General features: G+C 33.0%; 3 protein-coding genes and 1 long non-coding RNA gene across 6 annotated transcripts; all 4 read left to right on the forward strand.

Annotated features, from left to right (window-relative positions):
• Positions 1 to 3,005: 3,005 nt before the first annotated feature.
• LOC111997281 (uncharacterized) lies at positions 3,006 to 5,546 on the forward strand. Of its 3 annotated transcripts, none has more exons than XR_010624948.1 (4): positions 3,006 to 3,727; positions 3,837 to 4,019; positions 4,949 to 5,047; positions 5,400 to 5,546. XR_010624948.1 is itself a non-coding variant. In XM_065763355.1 (3 exons), the coding sequence occupies exons 1-3, from the start codon at positions 3,041 to 3,043 to the stop codon at positions 4,967 to 4,969; spliced, it is 891 nt and encodes a 296-aa protein (XP_065619427.1). In that variant the 5' UTR covers positions 3,006 to 3,040; the 3' UTR covers positions 4,970 to 5,382. The 3 variants fall into 3 exon arrangements, 1 of the variants encoding a protein (XP_065619427.1); XR_010624947.1 differs by having other exon boundaries at positions 5,414 to 5,546; XM_065763355.1 differs by lacking the exon at positions 5,400 to 5,546 and having other exon boundaries at positions 4,949 to 5,382.
• Positions 5,547 to 5,553: 7 nt separating this feature from the next.
• On the forward strand, positions 5,554 to 6,475 carry LOC136063244 (uncharacterized). Its single transcript, XR_010624949.1, has 2 exons — positions 5,554 to 5,824; positions 6,191 to 6,475. It is a non-coding gene; the product is annotated as an uncharacterized LOC136063244 (long non-coding RNA).
• A 552-nt stretch (positions 6,476 to 7,027) lies between these two features.
• On the forward strand, positions 7,028 to 9,841 carry LOC111997358 (uncharacterized). Its single transcript, XM_024029446.2, has 5 exons — positions 7,028 to 7,279; positions 8,637 to 8,734; positions 8,835 to 8,998; positions 9,093 to 9,174; positions 9,325 to 9,841. Exons 1-5 carry the CDS (start codon positions 7,243 to 7,245, stop codon positions 9,436 to 9,438), a joined length of 495 nt encoding a protein of 164 aa, XP_023885214.2. The 5' UTR covers positions 7,028 to 7,242; the 3' UTR covers positions 9,439 to 9,841.
• On the forward strand, positions 7,377 to 8,556 carry LOC136063245 (uncharacterized). Its single transcript, XM_065763357.1, has 4 exons — positions 7,377 to 7,493; positions 7,594 to 7,757; positions 7,853 to 7,934; positions 8,085 to 8,556. The coding sequence occupies exons 1-4, from the start codon at positions 7,377 to 7,379 to the stop codon at positions 8,196 to 8,198; spliced, it is 477 nt and encodes a 158-aa protein (XP_065619429.1). The 3' UTR covers positions 8,199 to 8,556.
• Positions 9,842 to 14,663: the final 4,822 nt, after the last annotated feature.

The following is a 14,663-nucleotide window of genomic DNA, read 5'->3' on the forward strand; positions in this document are numbered from 1 at the left end:
AAACAACAATTAGCATTGTTGTGGAATTTCAAAAGCAGACACTTACTTTGGCCTATTTAAATGTCTTTGGGCATTCACACCCTATTTGACCTGACACTTGTTTTTGTGAGAACGTGACTCCTAATATATGGTCTAAGTACAGATTTCTTTGTAAACGAAACTTTATTTGAAGCATGCTACAGATGCTATTCAATCCAATGGATAACTTGTAAAACTTCTTTATACCCTAATTGAGGATACTTTTTCTCATTGCAATCATAAATTAACTTATATAACATACTTTGACCTATTGTAAAAAGATCTAATGATCAAAAACTTATAAAACAAGTGATGAATTGCATATGGAAATATTGCATATGTATAAACAAATGTTTTTAAAAAAAGTTAGATTAAGCTAAAGGGAATTTATGACATTAGATGATATATCATATTAAGTCTTCTAATTTTTATTTATAGAATTTTCAATGATGAATATTGTCAAAACTATATTTCACAACAAAAAGGGAAGATAATATTTTAATTGACTCTTTGATCTTGTATATTTTTTTTAAAAAAAAAATTGCAAAATTTAGTGTAGAATCAATCATAAATGTTTTAGAGATTTAAAAGAAAAAGAAAATCGTATGAAGGTTCCCAAGACTTCACATTCTTTACCAATTATAGTATGGATAATTTTTCTAGGTAGCAACTCTTAAAGCAAAGAAGCATTGAATAACATAAATAATATGTTTACAAATCAAATTTATAATTGATGGTGCACACAAATAATTGAACTAAATTTAATATGTAACTGACCAACATGGTAAACTTGAATGTTAATACATATATATACACATTATAATTAAAACTTTTCTATTATCAAGATAAAAAAAATACTCTTTCAAGAACTCAAAAGTAAGATAGAAAAATTATTTATTTTTAAAAGTAATTTGTTAAGCACATATAACTTTTAAAGATAAAAGGTAAATACATCCCGTATATACAACAAACAAACCCATCCTGAGTACTTCTTTTATACTCATGCTGTTTACATGTTTAATTTTTTTTTTTTATCACACCACAAACAAATACCAAGTCCAACTCTTCATTTTTATACGGTGGAATATAATATAATCATGCACACCTTGGTATGTGTATGTATATATAAGGGTACAAAACAATACAATTATGAAAAAACACATAAACGTAAATGTATATAAATATAAACATATGTATAAACATACTTTTATATGGGAAATTACACTTTTGACTATCCTAAACTATGCATCATATTACTCTAAACTATTTGAATGCACACTTTACATCCTAAACTATCACATTTTGCACCCTAGTGTTACTTTTACTATTATGTTTAACGGAATACTACTGCACATGACAAGCACATGCTTCTTATTTAGGTGGAACAAATTTAAAAGACTGAAACACTCTTCTTCAAAATCAATTAAAACAAAAGCTAATTTTTTCCACATCTCTCTCGCATGTGTGCCTCTCCCCAAATTCAGTTTCTTGTAAACCTTAAATCCACAATTCAAAAATTGCTTCCGCTCCACCACCGCAACACCATCCCAAATCGAAACCTTGCACTCTCTCACTCTCTCGCTACTGTTGCAAGTGCTAGATTCAAGGGCAGCAGGTGCAAGGGCTATTTGCTCTATTGGTTTAAGAATTTCAACTGTTACATTAACAATATATGGTGGTGATGCTAACAATGAGCATGTGGTTGTGCCAACGTTGGGAAAAGCCATTCAAAGGGTGCAGGCTAAGAAGAAGAAAAAACATTGGCTTTGAGAAAATAGAATTTGTTTGTGTTGGGTTGTGCAAGCTTTTTGTACTAGGCAAACAAAATTATGTTCAATGTAATCCATACATTTGGATTTTTTTTTTTTTTTTTGTCATTGTCAATTTGTGAACAATGATTTTTGCTGTGAACAATGTATCATTGTCATTAATGAACAATGAGTTAATGACAAATTTGATATAGTCATTGTTACAAGTGCCCATTTTTTATTCTCTTACTGTTCTATAGTTTTTGTTGATTTTTGTTTTTAGGTAATGCTAATTCTTTAACATGAAATTTAGCTGTCAATCTCTTTGGAGGATATAATGTAAATCCACTTTATTTTATATATTTTAGTGGGAATTGAGTTCTTAGTAAAACTATTAATGTAAAAGCACTTTATTTTGTGTATAGAAGACAAGAAGTAAGGATTTGTTTTTGTGTACCTCATTATTATATGTTAGGTGAGTGTATTAGTGCATTTACTGGAAAAGCATGACTAAATGCGCCATAAAACCAAATAACTAATATTTTTTCTAATTAGAAAATTCAAAAAATTCATGCCATTGATGACTTCAAATTCACCTGTAAGATGAATCTTATTTCTTTGTAAATGACAACAAAAGCAATATTGAACGCTAAATACATATCTAGTCATATCACTGGAGAAATCAAACAAACAACAAAAATCTCCACCTAAGAACTAACAACGAAAATATCCACCTAGTTACTATAAAGGATTTAATTGAAATTCAAGACTTTCTTACAACCTCTAACTCAAGCTAAAACATCATCTCTAATCACCTTCAACAGCCATCCTCTGTTGTTTTTTCTTTTCTTTTCTTTAGGTTATACATATACCCCACTACCTCACTATCTAGCCTCCATCCCATCATTATGAGAGGAAACATGCATCCTTTGTTCTCCATGTGGATGCTTAGAAATGAGGTTCTTACATTAGGAGAATCTCTTTAGCATTTTTTTTTTTTTTTTTTTATATATATATATATATATATATACTGATACTTGTCAAAAGCAAAATATGAAAGTGTATATATATTGATGATATGAATGCTAGGTCTATCTCGAACTATTTAATTTCCGTAGTTTTAGTAATTCCTCACTAGTTTGGAATTGTGCTCAACATGTTTACATTTGGGTCACTGCAAATTTCAAGTTTTTACACCTTTTGAATATTGTCGTCAAACTGTTCGATAAAAGTTCTGAACGAAAACTGAGTGTTCCATATTTTGAATTTCAGATATGGATGTGGAAGTTGATCACTATGTTATTCTTGGGTTGCCTTCTGGTGAGGAAGGTGCTAAGCTGAGTGCGGATGATATTAGAAAGGGGTACAGATCGAAGGCTTTGGAGAAGCACCCGGATAAGAGGCCCGGTGATAAACAAGCCCTTGCTGATTTCCAGAGGCTTCAGTCATCGTATGAGATTCTCAAGGATGAGAAAGCCAGGAAACTGTTTGATGATCTTCTTCGAGTTAAGCGTGAGCAGCAACGTCGGAAGGCAGAGCTTGATTCCAGGCGTGGTTCCAAGCGACAGAAGATGGTTTTGGACCTTGAAGAAAGGGAACGAGCTGCATTTGCTCCTGACCCGGAAGCCAAAGCGCGAGAAGATGAGGAGAGAATTGCTAGGAAGTTGAAAGAAGAGATTGCGCGAATACGTGCAATGCACGCAAATAAAGGGGCGAATATGGGATCAAACATTAGGAGGGAGTCAACAGGAGTTGGAAAGGAGAGTATGAGTAGTGCCGGGGCTTCCACAATGGATAAAGAGAAGATGCTTAAAGTTTCGTGGGAGAAGGTTGGGGAAGACTATACGGCCGAGAAGTTGAGAGAGTTGTTTTCAAAGTTTGGAGAGGTGGAAGATGTTGTCATTAAGAGTTCAAAGAAAAAGGGTTCAGCACTTGTGGTGATGGCGGCTAAAGATGGAGCAGTGAGTTTGTTATGATGAATACTAATACTAAGTTAATCCAGTGCACTTGTAGTATTGCTTTTTTCGTTGTTTTGTTTAATCACTGATTTTGGTTTTTCCTTTTGGCTAGGTTGCTGCTACAGGAAGTGTATTTGGTCATCTTTCTAATCCATTGCTAGTTTTACCTCTTCATCCTCCAATGGCAGCAGAGACTCCGAGTTCTCCCCCAAAATCTGCAGAGCCTAAACTAAATAATTTGGTTGGGGCTGGTTATACTGCATTTGAAGATTCTGTTTTAATGAAACTCCGGAAGGTTTGATTTTTGTTTTTGACTATTTAAGATTCCATATTTTTCTTTTAATGCACTCCATCCAAACTTGCGATGAGCATAAGGGATGTCACAAATTTAAATCACCTTGTTTGATTAACTATAGATTGAGTTGTTGGATTGTGGCCTTCAGGATTCCTTTATCTCAAACTTTCATTTTCTCTATATTTCATTCATTATAGATAGTAACGTTTGCCATTAACTTGAATGTGTGGTAAGAACTATTGTAGTCCAATTTCAGATGATCATTTCATCCTACTGTAGGGTTCTTTTTACTAAAAATTATATTAGACTTTCTAATTGGCTTCCAATAGCGCATTTTTAATTTATTGTTATTGATGTTTTTGATAAGCATATTGTTATAGATGTTAATATGTGGATACATCCATAATAAAGTGATTCAGTTTTAAACTGGTTGTCAACCTACCTCCCTCCTTTTTTCATGCTTGGGACCAGCTGTCATCAAAATACGACACTAGATACATACATACATACATACATACATACATAGGCAGAGTTTTTTTACTATAAGGCTTGGTTGTTGTTGTTGTTGTAGATGTTAATATAAAACAAATGGCAATATCATATGCAATGGTCTGATACACCTATTGATAGCATATAATTCTACCTTTTTTGTAGATACCAACTTCAACTGGCATGATATTGTGATGTAAAAATGTCTCCTGATTTGATTATGTCATTATACTAGTATAGATTAGTTGATGTCAATCAACACTTATCCAAAAAAGAAAAAAAAAAGATTAGTTGATGTCAATCAACTGGATATGTCATTTGGTAGCATATATATATATATATTGCTGTGGAAAGTATTGTATCTTGTTATGCTTACATTCCATTACTTTGTTCTTTTTATTTCTTCTTCTTCTTACTGAGTCAACTTTGGTGATGAACAGGCTGCAGAAAAGCAAAAATAGGAAATGCAGAACATCAAAGGAAGAGGTTCCTGTGACTCATGCTCTCCCTGAATTCTAACACTTACCTGATGTAATAATGTAAGAAGAGATCCATATATTTCAGCAAAAAAAAAGAAAAAGATCCATATATTTAAATCTCATTAGTGTCACTTCTATGTCAGTTTTCCCCCTTTTATTTCTTTGTGGAAATACTAGCTCAGCATCTGCTTAAAGCTCTTGACTGGTTTACTGACTCTACTCCAATTGGGGGCACCATATGTATGTGTTATGGGTGTTGTCCATATGACAAGTACCCTTTATTTTCATCTTACTGGATATGCTTGCTAAGGGCTTAAAAGGATTGGAATTTGTATTTCTTCGAACAATATTTATGTTATTTTGTAAATGTTGGAATAGGAAAACTTATTTTGCCAGGCTGATATGTCTTAAGTCTTAAATATGCAGGACACCTTTCTGCAAACTGCTTCCTGAAGATTTTGCTGCTGAAAAGTTTCCTATCTTTTACCCGATCTAATGTTACTGACTGTATTCTTTTGATGTAACATCAGCAATTTTTAGGGAGAGCATCTCTTAGTACTTCTAAAAAAAAAAAAAAAAAAGATTAGTTGATCTCAATCAACTGGATATGTCATTTGGTAGCATATATATATATATATATTGCTGTGGAAAGTATTGTATCTTGTTATGCTTACATTCCATTACTTTGTTCTTTTTATTTCTTGTTCTTCTTACTGAGTCAACTTTGGTGATGAACAGGCTGCAGAAAAGCAAAAATAGGAAATGCAGAACATCAAAGGAAGAGGTTCCTGTGACTCATGCTCTCCCTGAATTCTAACACTTACCTGATGTAATAATGTAAGAAGAGATCCATATATTTCAGCAAAAAAAAAGAAAAAGATCCATATATTTAAATCTCATTAGTGTCACTTCTATGTCAGTTTTCCCCCTTTTATTTCTTTGTGGAAATACTAGCTCAGCATCTGCTTAAAGCTCTTGACTGGTTTACTGACTCTACTCCAATTGGGGGCACCATATGTATGTGTTATGGGTGTTGTCCATATGACAAGTACCCTTTATTTTCATCTTACTGGATATGCTTGCTAAGGGCTTAAAAGGATTGGAATTTGTATTTCTTCGAACAATATTTATGTTATTTTGTAAATGTTGGAATAGGAAAACTTATTTTGCCAGGCTGATATGTCTTAAGTCTTAAATATGCAGGACACCTTTCTGCAAACTGCTTCCTGAAGATTTTGCTGCTGAAAAGTTTCCTATCTTTTACCCGATCTAATGTTACTGACTGTATTCTTTTGATGTAACATCAGCAATTTTTAGGGAGAGCATCTCTTAGTACTTCATAGGGCTCGGGTTTAAACTGTATATTAACATGTAACAATCAAACTATCAAAGGTTCGAATAAAAAAAAAATGTAAGGTTTGAATAATTTCATGTTTGGAAATCATTTTATATTGTATCAAAAGAGAAAAGTGGAAATTACTAGTTTTAGTCTTCGTGTATTTGTGTTAAGAGTCTCTTTGACTGAATTAAGTTCTCAAGACAGTGATTTTCAATTCCAGTGAAAAATCTAAACTGCAATGACTTCGTTCATAATCCTCTGTTTCTTCATTCACTCTTGACTTTGAGCAGCCTCTTATAAATTATAATCATTTTCCATGGTTTCCAAGGCATGATTTGAAGTGCAATGGAACCACAAAGAGTACTTTAAGTTTAATGGGTGGTAGCATGTAGAAGAGCGTTATTGAGATTCGATATGGTGGTTTTCAAAGCTTGAAAACTTATATTTTTGAAGTGACTAACTAATTGGTATAGTTGCAAATGGCTAACAAATTTTTGCTAGCATTGATTTGCTGTGCAGTAACGATATATAGGACTTGTCTTTGAAGTCTCAGATATTTATTACTTACTGCATGTTTAGCTCTCAACTCCAACCTAAATTACTATGATCTCTACTCTGCCATCAATTACACCATTGTGACCGCAATACTACTTCTATTGTCACCAATAGACGACAACATTAAAATTGATCTAGCGTCCGCGCTCCGCCGCTCATCCATACTCACCACCGCCACCACAGGCGGCGTTTCTCTCTCGCTTTCTCCCCTCTCTCGATCTTCGGTCCACCAGTACCGGAGTCCTACACGTGTCTGACACGGGTACTTGGCCAAATTTTCGCGTGTCCGTGCAACCTTCAGTCTAAAAGTTTCTTTCTTGCATTTCTGTAGACACGGCTATAGCAAATCGGTTGATCCAGAATGGTGTTTGTTTCTGGCTTGCCAGCAAATTTTTCAGGTTTCTTTTTCTCAGAGGCTGTTAATCTTGTATATAGTTTATCAGAATTGTATAAATATAAATATATTATATGTGTATATATATATATATATATTTAATGTCCTATATTTTCTGTAGGTTTGGTTCATTGCCCTCTAAACTACCATTCAAGGATGGAAGACATAAATCTCCCAGATATAATGATTATAATGCCTTTCAGCTACCATCTACACTGGTAACTTATTAATTCCTTTCTGCGTTTGGGTGTCTGTATGTAACAGCTTATACTTTTTATGTGACATCTCATCTTTGAACATTGGGAATTTACCTGGCAGATTCATAGAGCAAGGATTCAATGTTCTCATCCAAAGCAGCAGCATTTTGGTGTCAGATATGTGGTGTCTGTTGGAAGAAGAAACCATCATCATCAGTTGAGTTTTGATGATGATGACTTGTCTGAGGAGCCCTTTTGGCTCAGTTGGATTAAGGATGCTTTTTGGTATTGTACTAACAGCTTTTTGTTATACTCTCTTGTAATACATTGATGATTGAACAAATTGTTAAATTAAGTATCGTTTTTATATTCTTTTTCAGGGGCTTGAAATCTTTATTTGTATTTCTTGCTGAGCAACCTAGTCAGCTGAAGTACATAGAGTGGCCAGGTTTCCAGAGCACGGTATGTAGAGTTTTTATGGTTCACTTGGAAGTTCAGAAGTGTACTACAACCATGTTGCAGACTTGCAGTGGTTGTCAAAATTTATTTTAGTTTAGTTTGATGTCATATAATGTTGCATATAGCTGAGGTTTTCTCTCTGCTGTTCTGCAGTTGAAGACTGCTACTCTCACTCTTGCTCTCGTTGCAGTGCTCATCGTCGCGCTATCAACGGTTGACTCTGCCCTTTGCTATATGTTAGCTTTGATTCTGAGGAGAACCCCATAATTAAATGATGTACCTAGAAGTGTTTATTTTCAATGCATGGTGCAGCTCAAACTTGCAGATGCTCATCTGTTGATGTCATGTCCCTAGCATTGTAAGAAGTAAAAGAAAAGAATTTTGAGAAGAAATCTGTATGCCTTTGGAAAAATGGGAAAGCTAGAGCTCTCTTTGGAAACTTGTTGTCAAAACAGTTGCTGTTAACTATTAAATGAAGATGTAGACTCCAGAATAGAATTCTTAATGTTGCTCCTCTTTTCTTTTATCTTCTCTCTTTTGGTGTAAAAATTATTCAAAGAAAAGTAAACTATGTATTACTATTTGAGCTCATGGTTGAAATTTTGAAGGATGATGTTCAAACTGAGTCTCTTATTTGTGAACCAATTTCANTGTATATGTGTATATATATATATATTTATATTTAATGTCCTATATTTTCTGTAGGTTTGGTTCATTGCCCTTCTAAACTACCATTCAAGGATGGAAGACATAAATCTCCCAGATATAATGATTATAATGCCTTTCAGCTACCATCTACACTGGTAACTTATTAATTCCTTTCTGCGTTTGGGTGTCTGTATGTAACAGCTTATACTTTTTATGTGACATCTCATCTTTGAACATTGGGAATTTACCTGGCAGATTCATAGAGCAAGGATTCAATGTTCTCATCCAAAGCAGCAGCATTTTGGTGTCAGATATGTGGTGTCTGTTGGAAGAAGAAACCATCATCATCAGTTGAGTTTTGATGATGATGACTTGTCTGAGGAGCCCTTTTGGCTCAGTTGGATTAAGGATGCTTTTTGGTATTGTACTAACAGCTTTTTGTTATACTCTCTTGTAATACATTGATGATTGAACAAATTGTAAATTAAGTATCGTTTTTATATTCTTTTTCAGGGGCTTGAAATCTTTATTTGTATTTCTTGCTGAGCAACCTAGTCAGCTGAAGTACATAGAGTGGCCAGGTTTCCAGAGCACGGTATGTAGAGTTTTTATGGTTCACTTGGAAGTTCAGAAGTGTACTACAACCATGTTGCAGACTTGCAGTGGTTGTCAAAATTTATTTTAGTTTAGTTTGATGTCATATAATGTTGCATATAGCTGAGGTTTTCTCTCTGCTGTTCTGCAGTTGAAGACTGCTACTCTCACTCTTGCTCTCGTTGCAGTGCTCATCGTCGCGCTATCAACGGTTGACTCTGCCCTTTGCTATATGTTAGCTTTGATTCTGAGGAGAACCCCATAATTAAATGATGTACCTAGAAGTGTTTATTTTCAATGCATGGTGCAGCTCAAACTTGCAGATGCTCATCTGTTGATGTCATGTCCCTAGCATTGTAAGAAGTAAAAGAAAAGAATTTTGAGAAGAAATCTGTATGCCTTTGGAAAAATGGGAAAGCTAGAGCTCTCTTTGGAAACTTGTTGTCAAAACAGTTGCTGTTAACTATTAAATGAAGATGTAGACTCCAGAATAGAATTCTTAATGTTGCTCCTCTTTTCTTTATCTTCTCTCTTTTGGTGTAAAAATTATTCAAAGAAAAGTAAACTATGTATTACTATTTGAGCTCATGGTTGAAATTTTGAAGGATGATGTTCAAACTGAGTCTCTTATTTGTGAACCAATTTCAGTAAAATCTCCATTCTCTGCATCACTTTACTCAATGTTTCTCCATGTATACCATTCTTATCACTACATAACATTCACCATTCAATGGATTGGATGATCGTGGGGAGAAGTGCGTCTTCATTGGGTATAGTGAGGAGTTGAAAGCATTCTCTACAATCCACTTACCAACAAGTAGTGGTGAGTAGAGATGTCATTTTCAGCGAAGAGAAGTCATGGAGATGGAATGATGACATCACAAGTAAAGAGAAGCCACTTGAGTTAGAAGACCAAGAAGAAGATGTGAATTATGAAGGTCCAGAGAGACCTCCTCAACACCTCACCGCTATGCATCATCAACAGGCACTTCATCAGTTCAAAGCCCAGGTAGCATTTCTCAATCTCTAACACGAATCAAAATGAGAGCCTAGAAAATATCTATGCACAAAGTGAAGAGACAAATCTCTTTGGTTTGTAATTGGACCATGAGCCTTTACTTTCAAAGATGCTGTGAAAGAGGATTGTTGGAGGAATGCCATGCAAGAAGAAATTTATGCCATTGAGAGAAACAACACTGGGAATTGACTACACTTCCTCCTGGTCAAAAAACCATTGGTGTGAAATGGAACATAAGATTAAGCACACTGCTGATGGGAGGATTGAGGCTAAAGGCAAGACTTGTAGCTAAAGGTACAGCAAAAGTATGGGGTGGACTATAAAGAAGTCTTTGCTACAGTAGCAAGACTTGACACAGTGAGAATGTAGATTTCTCTTGCAGCCATCATAAGTTGGAAAATATACCAACTGATGTCAAATCGGCATTCCTAAATGCATACTTGAGAAGTGTGTATGTAGACAGCGTTTTATTAGCAACTTCTAGAGTAAAGGGAAAAAGAAGGGACCTCTTTTTGCTCAGAGGGATGCATATATTTTGGTAATTTTATTGAATAAATGGTTAAATGCCATATCGAAATTGTAGGATGGCATATTTAATGGTGGCAAAAACAATTAACTGATGTGATAGTGTAGCAATATTAACAATGGTTGAAATATAGAAGTAAAGGTGTAAAAATATGATCATTGGTGGTGACAAACTGGCAGTAGTTGATGGTGACGATGAACTGGCGGTGAACAGTATAGACATTAGGGAAAACATGCATAACTGATGGGAGATATGGTGGCAGTGAATGGAACTCTAAATGACAATGATGGCAATAGTATCAATGTCGATAGTTAATTGTAGTAATGAATGTATGGTGAGTGGTAGGGCAACATCCAGAATTGAATTTGGGTTGTAATTTGTAAGTAATCACACCTACTGCTAATATGATAGTTTTAGTGACGGAGCTCTTAGCCTCTTTGTCTGGGTCTTGGGCGAGAGAGATGTAGATTTATTTTTGGGTTTAAACTTTAAAGTGGGTCTGGGTTTATATTTTTGTAGTGGGTTATGGCTTGAGCTTGGTTAAATTTCAGTCTGGGCTTTAGTGTGAATAGGTTGGGTTGCTGGCTCATGTGTATACAGCCCCCTTTAAATCCAAGAAAAAAAAACTACTGTATAAAAGTACCCAAACCCAAAATCAAAATTTCCTAATTAAGGTTATCAAAGAAAAAAATTCCCCAACTAAGAGAAAAAAGCCCAGAGCACATACATAATTACAAAAGTACCCCAAACCTCCTTGAAATCACTTAGATAATAAATTTTAAGGATTGTGATTATTGCCCATGATGTAATTGCTATGAATAGCTGAGATTTAAAGTTGCGAAAAACAAATTTAAATCTCAACTATTGAATAAATAAATAAATAAGTAAAAAATTAAGATTAGAAAAAAAAAATGTTATGAGAGGGAGGGGGCTAATTGCACGGTATTACAATTGCGCTGGATCTCAACCCTAATTTTAGATATGTTTTCAAGCATTTTTGTAGTTACTTAATTTTAAAACTTAATATAAACATAATTATGTCTAAAAATATTTAAAATATACCTAAATATAACTTTTAATTAATTAATTAATTGCCATACCTCCAAACATGTTGTACCCTAATTTTTCAAGAAATGACGTCCCCGTACCCGTATTGTACCCATTCTTGTGTTGGTGTCCATGCAACTTAGCTTTTAGTCCTCAGTGGGAATTTAAGGGTGAAAAAAAAAAAGAAAAGAAAAAAAGAAACTCAAATGAATAATGCACATCACTTAACCATAAATTGACATTTCCTAAGCCACTCCTAAAAGAATGTCTCAGCTAGACAGATTAACAAACACAACAAACACAACATACACTACATAGTGGTAGCAAATGAAAACCTACCTAGATGCCTAACAAGAACTATAGATAGTTTAGAGCAATGCTCAAATTTTATTTGTCACAAAACTGATAATTTCACACTCAAACTTCAAATGGGATTGCTAATTTTTCAGAAATTCTCAACCAAGACTGTACATGATTTCTTATGCTTTACATGTGTCAAGATGCACTTATGTAGGACAACAATGAGCTTTGCTGTAAGATTTCAAAAGCGAACACTTACTTTTGCACATTTGAGTCTTTTGACCTTTCATACTAATCATATATCAACTTATATAGCACACAGTCATTAGTTCCATGAGAATACATCTTTTAATAATATGTGGAACTGCTGAAGTTTCCATAACGAAGCAAGCTACCTTATTGAGGTTATTTTTTTCTCTTTTGAGAGCAATCATAAATTAACTTTTATAACATACTTTGACCAATTGTACAAATACTCAATGATCAAAAACTTATAAAACAAGTGATGAATTGCACATGGAAATATTGCATATGTATAAAAAATATTTAGTAAAAGGTTAGAATAAGTGTAAGGAAATTTATGACAATTAGATAATGTACATTTTTTTTACTTATAAGCACACTTGTACTAAGTTTTCTAGTTTTTTATATAGAATTTTCAAATGATAAATATTTAAAAGAAAAGAAAAAAGAAATGTAAGAAGGTTTTCAAAACTTCACCTTCTTCTCTAATAATACTTTGGACATCCATATCATAATCTTCCTAGGTAGTAAACACAAACTATTTTAAGATCAAATTAATAATTGATGATGCACACAAAAACAATTGAACTAAATTTAATATTCAATTGGCCAACATGGTAAACTTGTATGTTAATACATATATGAAAATAATCTATTTCAAGATCAAATTAATAATTGATGATGCACACAAACAATTGAACTAAATTTAATATTCAATTGGCCAACATGATAAACTTGTATGTTAATACATATGTACACATTATAATTAATACTACTTCTCTATCATCAAGATGGAAAGCAAAACAAACTTTTTCAATAACTTAAAGCATAAGATAGAGAAATAGTTTATTTTAAAAAATATTTACTCACAAATTTGTGTACATCATTGAAGTACATTAGAATAGATATAACTCATACAATAAATGCAAATACAATTTTTTAATAAAGAAAATTTCATGTTATTATTAAAAAAATCTTAGCTATAACACTTTTATATAATCAAATGTATAATACAAGCTAACGATTTTCCTCTATTTCAATAGATGAGTTTTAGTTCAGCTTGTCCAAATCTATAAATCAACATAACAAGTTTTTTGTATTAACAAAAAAACCATTACATTTACATTTAACTGAAATGTTTAGTTTATATCTACTTTTGATTTAAACTTTTTACATTAATGCGTATCTCATGTCATGGCACACGGGAGGGTCCAGGGAATTGATGAAGCCTGCCTAGTCAGCGAAATAAATTTGGTTTTGTTTGGTTACAGGATTGGGTCAACATATCCAAGAATATCAACTAGGCTTAAGAATATCTAAGCTAGATGGAACACATGTTTTAAAAATTGAACCTCCTTGGACAGTATTGATGTAAACACTTTTTACATCACCTAGTGATGTAAACATATAAACCCGTTATATTTAAAATTGTGTGTACTCAAGTATGTGTATGTATATATATAAAGGGTACAAAACAATAATTGTGAAAAAAAAAAAACATAAATATATACACACACACATGGACACAAACATAAACATAAGAATATATATATATATATATTGATTGAATTGATCATTGACATTTTTTTATATTTTCTATTGAAATTGACATTCAAATGTACTTGAATAACTTAAGGTCAACAAGTTTGTTGAACTCAAAGTCATTTTTCAATTCTTGTAACGAACCCAAACACTTGGTGCATTTTCCTTGATCTTAACAATGACACAACATTTAAGAACATCATACTATTCTAGTTGATTTTCAAGAACCTTAATATTAATCTAGACATTGGAGTAGATATAAAATTAAAATTAAATAATTGATTGTACAATTTTGAATTTTTGGGTTCACATCTCAAATGCCACCATAGTTTAAGGTGGGTGACTGTAATTTGTAATTAACCCATTCAACAATGGACAACTTGCATTTTAATTAGACAACTCGCCATTCACTCACCATTTTAAAGACAATTTATTATATATATTTCCTTACATTTTGCTTAGTAGCTTTGATCAAAGGAAAGACACAACTGCTTTTTTCTTCTCCTTCTTCTTCTTCTTTGGATCAAAAGGTTCGTAGTTAATGGTTTATTATATCTCAGTAGCTCAGTCTTTGATGGGCTTTGCTTTCTGAATTCATTAATCTATTAGTTAGTAGTGGCTTAGGAAATTAGTACATTGTCTTGGTTGAGAATTTCTGAANCAAAAAAAAAAAAAAAAAAATAAGGTAGAAAATTTATCTATTTTTTAAAAACATTTATTTTCAAAATTTTGTGCATCAAATACGTTAGAATAAATATAACTCATATAATAATGTAAATATAAAATATAAAATATATTTTATAAAGAAAATTCC

Source organism: Quercus suber, unplaced genomic scaffold (assembly GCF_002906115.3).
Source record: "Quercus suber isolate HL8 unplaced genomic scaffold, Cork oak 2.0 scaffold_503, whole genome shotgun sequence".
In the NCBI taxonomy this organism is placed as follows: Eukaryota; Viridiplantae; Streptophyta; class Magnoliopsida; order Fagales; family Fagaceae; genus Quercus; species Quercus suber.